Below are 5,829 nucleotides of genomic sequence, written 5' to 3' on the forward strand. Positions count from 1 at the left end.
CTAAAACCAAAGATTCTCGTTTGTATATATATACATGTACATATTAGATGTGGAATGGAGAGAATGAAGAGGAAAAATAGATAAAGAATATTAAGTTAAGTTTCATGGTTAAATCATGAAAAAACAAGAAAGTGGGAATTGAATGTATGAATTACAAGAGTGTAATTGAATTTTGGTAATTTAAATAGCCTATATTTAAGTGTATTAAGGTATGTAAATGGTAGAATTATAAGAGTGTAAGTTTTGGTAATTTGAGTAGCTTATATTTAAGTGTATTAAGGTATGTAAATGGTAGAATTGTTGTGATGCAAGAGTATATCAAATGAGAATTGTTTGAGTATTGAATATAGAATTCTTAATTATTGAATTTGTGATTTTTAGATTGATATGTTGGTAATGAATGAAAATGAAATAAGAATGTTTATGCATGTTTTAGAGGTGTTTCAGGCTTGATTTTGGGGACCATTTACCCTTGTATCGATACCAAGGGAACTTGTATTGGTATAAGTACTCCAAAGAGCAAAAATGAATAATGCCAAGGAAGATGTATCGATACTTGGAATAGTGTATCGGTACAAGTATCATATTTTCACTTGTTTTTATTCATTTAGGCTTGAATAAGGCTTGAACGACCTCTGATTGTAACCAAATTTTGGAAAAAGTTTAGTAATAGTCTTATAAGCCTTAAATAACTTTTAAAAGACTTTAAAGATGAGTAGAACTTGAATTTATAGTTTAGACCTAAAGGGAAGTAATTAACTCTAAAATATAATATTTCTTGTTCGAGTCAGATACGAACTCGGATAAATGTATTACATATCTTTAGCTCATGTCAATTTTCAGAGCAATTAAGGAGACTTTGCCTCTAGTCTTCCTTTAAATAGGATGAAGGATTTCGTTACTAAAATAAGATTATCCGTGATTAAACCGCTATAAACAAAAATGTTCATATAAAATGTGATGAGGCTTGGAAGAATTATTTTAAGGCGATAGAGAAAATGATTTTATAAGCAAAAAGGCCGATGATATGAAGTTTGCAACACAGATCTGAAAGTCAGCTGGGAACAAGAGTAATAATAGTCAAGGACAGAATGGAACTGGTGGTGAAAGGCCCCACAATCCCAGTATCGTTGACAAAAGGAGATCAAATTTAGGGTAAGTTTAGATGGGTAGTGCGTTTACCTACGGTTAGTGTAAAAATAGTGGTGACAATGAGATTAGATACTGTAGCGATACTGTAGCATGAGATAAAAAGTAAACTAAACGCACCGCACCGCACCCAATCGCCCATCCAAACCCATCCTTAGCATGACGAAAAATTTAAGGGTAAACTGCACTTATTGTCCTTATACTTTATATAAAATTATGTTTCGGCCACTCAACATTTAAAATTTACGTAATAGCTATTAATGCTATTCCTCTTTAAAGGGAAAATAACCAATTTGGTCCCTAAAATATAAATAAAATATTATTTTAATATTTTTAAATATTTTTTAATAATTGTTCTAAAAAATTTTTTAAAAATCTTAAAAATAAATTGAAATTAGTAAAAATATAAAATGTATTATAAAACTTATAAACAATTTTTGTAAAAATTAAATAAAAATTTTATATTAATATTAAATAAAAATAATTATATTAAATTAATTTTTTTTAAAAACCTTTCCTCCCCCACCGTCCCTCTCTCTCCATCTTCCCCTTCTTCAACCTAGAAAAAGGCCAACTCCAGATTATTAAATTGAGTATTAGCCCCTTAAATTAATGTGTTATATCATATTTTAACGGGAGATATGGATGAGTGGCAAAAATGTATTCGAAAACATTAATAACTATTATGTAATTTTTAGAAGTTAGGTGGCTGAAATCTAATTTTATATAAAGTTCAGGAACAGTTAGCGTTTAACCAAAATTTAATTATTAAACTCACCAATCCGGTGAAATTGGAGCCTATTATCAACAGCTGATACGCTTAAACCTGAACAAAGCCCGCCTCCGCTCCGCCTCTCCCCTCCTTTTTTCTTCTCTGTAAATAGTTACATGGCAATTCTCCTCGTACCAAAAATACTAGACTTTCCCTTCTAGTTTATCTCCAATCTCTAATCCCCCCCCCCCCGACCCTTTTATTTTGGCATGTTTCTCAGAAAAAGCATCGCCAAACTCCCCTGCACATATCCTGCGCTTAACACTGCTTCTTTCATTTCCTCTTACAACCAAACAACCCCGCAAGATATTGCTCATCGAGCTTCTTTCTTAATCAACCAGCCCAACTGGAAGACCAACGAGACCCTCAAATCCTTTGTTTCCCACATGAACCCCACCCTTGCTGCCCAGGTCATCCTCCTCCAAAACCACCATTTCTCACTCGCTCTCCGGTTTTTCCAATGGGTTTGTCAACACTCCACTTACTGCTACGATATAACTAGTAGAATCCACCTCTTGAAACTGCTCGTATCCTCCAATTCATTTCGAATTGCTCATAAGGTGGTGATTGAACTCATCAAAACCTGTAGTAGCAATGAGAACGATCTTTTGAAGCTAATGGAAGCGCTTGATGAGATGAGGGAGACCAGTTTTCGCTTAAATTACCCTTGTTATAGCATTCTCTTGATGTCAATAGCTAAGTTTAGTATGGGGTTTTTAGCTTTTTTGGTTTATAGAAGAATGATAGCTGAAGGCTTTGCTCTTTCTGCTATTGATTATGGAATGATAATCAATGCTTTATCCAAAGTTGGCTTTGTGTGTCAAGCTGAAATGTTCATGTCCCAATCTTTGAAGCTTGGGTTTGGATTGGGTACTCATATTTGTACTTCTTTAGTATTGGGCTATTGTCGAAAAAAGGATCTCTCGGAAGCCTTCCGGGTGCTTGATGTAATGTCCAAGTCAGGTGGTTGTGAAGCGAATTCAGTTACTTACTCGATTTTAATACATGGTCTATGCGAGATTGGGAAGGTTGAAGAAGCTTTTGCTTTGAAAGAAGGGATGAAAGAGAAGGGTTGCCAGCCGAGTATTCGGACTTACACTGTATTAATAAAGGCTTTGTGTGATGATGGATTGATTGGTAAGGCTTTGGATTTGGTTCGTGAAATGATCGGAGAAGGATGTAAGCCTAATGTTTATACTTATACTGTTTTGATTGATGGGTTGTGCAGGGAAGGGAAGATTAAGGAGGCTAATGGGATGTTTAGGCAGATGGAAAAAGGGGGTGTTTATCCAGGGATTGTAACGTACAACGCTCTGATTAATGGATATTGTAAAGAAGGGAAGATTGTTTCTGCTTTTGAGCTTCTTAGTTTGATGGAGAAACGAAATTGCAAGCCTAATATCCGTACCTATAATGAGCTTATAGAAGGACTGTGTAGAGTCAACAGACCTTATAAGGCAATGATCCTTCTCGGAAGGGTTGTCAACAATGGCTTATTGCCTAACTGCTTGAGTTATAATATTTTAATTAATGGGTTCTGCAGAGAAGGCCATTTTGACATGGCTTTCAAGATATTTGAATTGATGAACTCATTTGGGGTTGATACTGATGCATATAGTTTTACTGCTATGATTGATGGGTTGTGCAAACAAGGGAGACTGAAACTCGCAAATGGGCTGTTGGGTAAGATGATAAAAAAGGGAATAGAACAGGATGAAGTGACATTTACTGCACTTATGGATGGATTTTGCAAATCAGGTAACACTGGAGGTGCATCAAAGCTTTTGAAGATGATGATTGAAAATGGTTGTTTGAAGACTTGTCATGCCTTCAACTCAATTCTTCATGTTCTGAGCAAAGAATGTGAGTTGGTAAAACAATATGCCTTGTTTGGAAAGATCCTAAAGCATGGTTTAGCCCCTTCTGTTGTGACTTACACCATATTAGTAGGCGCACTTTTTCAAGCAGACAAGGTTGACCAGTCCTTGAGCGTGATAGAGCTAATGAAACAAGTTGGCTGCCCTCCAGGTGTATACACATACAATGTCATGGTTAATGGCTTGTGTCAATTTGGAAGAGTTGAGGTTGCAGAGAGGATCTTGGATAGCATGTCTGATTTAGGAGTATCCCCAAATCATGTTACATACACTATATTGGTCAAAGCTCATGTTTATGCTGGCAGGTTAGACCGTGCCCTTGAGATTGTGTCCGTTATGGTTAAAAATGGATTTCAGCCCAACAGTCGTGTCTATTCTGCACTACTAGCAGGATTCATTTCTTCAAACAAGACCACTGAAGTAGCACATTCCCGTTCTATCAGTCCTCTATATGTTTGGTCACCATCTACTGCAGAAAATTATGATGAATGTGTTTCCAGTAACATTCTAAAGGAAATGGATCTTGAGCATGCATTCAAGCTCCGAGTTGAAATTGAGAAATTCGGTGGGTCTGTTTTGGATTTCTATAATTTTCTAATTGTGGGTTTATGTGAAGTCGGAAGAATTGTAGATGCTGAACATCTTACCAAAGATATATTAAGACAAGGTTCATATCCTGAGAAGGCATGTTTTTCTGTGATTGATTGGCACTCTAGGAACAGCAACTGCAACGAGTGCCTCAAGTTCTTGGATCTTATTCTCAGTAATGGTTTCATTCCATCTTTTGCATCTTATTCATCCGTGATCCACTGTATGCATACCAAAGGAAACATCAAAGAAGCTCAAAGACTACTTTCTGACCTCATGAAATACAATAATATTGGGGATGCAAAAGCAGCATTACCACATATCGAGTTCTTGGTAAACACAGATGAACCTGAAAAATGCATAGATCTTCTAAAACTAATTGAGCAAATGGTTAACAGGGAGAGGCCAGTCATCTAATTCATGCTCCATTGTTCTTCTCCCTTGACATCACTGCTTATAGTCATGATCTCCCAGATTAGCTAGAGCAGAAATATATTTACTACTGTTCAGCCCCAGATTTTTTGGATAGATCATCATGAGAATCAGACTCACAAGCATAACACTAATACCAGGTAAAATCTACTTCATACTCCCATCATATCTTTCATTCAGAGATTTGATAAAAAGAAAAACTGGGTTGATGTAGAAAACTTTCCCTGAGGTCGTTCTGTAAAGTGAAGCCTTGTGTAGATGTGTAGGACTGTAGGAAACAAGTTTGCTCCCAATAGGATCTAAAATGCAAATCAATAGAATACATTTTTGTCATAAATTATGTTGTTCTCGCAGTCCATTTTTCTTTTAAGTAACATGTTCCATATAATCATATCCAAAAAATTTTGAATTTAAGTATGAACATATGACCTTCCAAGTCTTAGGCCTCTGTTATTGAGTATTCCGTCTCCATTTAAGCCAATACCCTAAGCATTTTATTTATCTATTCAAATCTTAATTTCCTTCTAGTTCTGGGCTACTCTTTAATTTTTATTTAAGAACTGGGTTTTCGAAACTAAAATAACAAACGATCATTTAAAAAAAAAAGAAGAAAAGAAAAGAAAATGGTTTTAATATTTCAATTACGGTACGATACCTTGGAAGCTTTGGCGTATACATGACAAGTTATGTATTTTTATTGTTTTTGTAGGTTCTCTTGTCATAACTGTGCTGTATAAGGATAATTGACATTGTATAAGTTCTACATATTTGCGGGGTGAAAGTAGAAAATCTTTTAAGGGCCTGAAATTAAATTGTATATTTTATAATAGTAAAATATAATTTTACTATTTTAATAATTATATCTTTATAATTTATAATTTTAAAGGATTAAATCAAATTTTACCATTTTTAGAGGGGCTAAAATATAATTGTACTTTTACTAATTTAAATTTTATAATTTTTAATAGGGCCTAAATAAAAAAATTCATTTTACGGGCCCTGTAAATTTGT

General features: G+C 34.7%; 1 protein-coding gene across 2 annotated transcripts; it reads left to right on the plus strand.

Moving 5' to 3' along the window:
* Positions 1-1,973: 1,973 nt before the first annotated feature.
* LOC105799418 (pentatricopeptide repeat-containing protein At3g07290, mitochondrial) lies at positions 1,974-5,622 on the plus strand. 2 transcript variants are annotated; one of them, XR_008197608.1, is made up of 2 exons: positions 1,974-4,958; positions 5,528-5,622. XR_008197608.1 is itself a non-coding variant. In XM_012629971.2 (1 exon), the coding sequence occupies exon 1, from the start codon at positions 2,131-2,133 to the stop codon at positions 4,801-4,803; it is 2,673 nt and encodes an 890-aa protein (XP_012485425.1). In that variant the 5' UTR covers positions 1,974-2,130; the 3' UTR covers positions 4,804-5,266. The 2 variants fall into 2 exon arrangements, 1 of the variants encoding a protein (XP_012485425.1); XM_012629971.2 differs by lacking the exon at positions 5,528-5,622 and having other exon boundaries at positions 1,974-5,266.
* Positions 5,623-5,829: the final 207 nt, after the last annotated feature.

The sequence above is a fragment of the Gossypium raimondii genome, chromosome 7 (assembly GCF_025698545.1).
Source record: "Gossypium raimondii isolate GPD5lz chromosome 7, ASM2569854v1, whole genome shotgun sequence".
Classification (NCBI taxonomy): Eukaryota; Viridiplantae; Streptophyta; class Magnoliopsida; order Malvales; family Malvaceae; genus Gossypium; species Gossypium raimondii.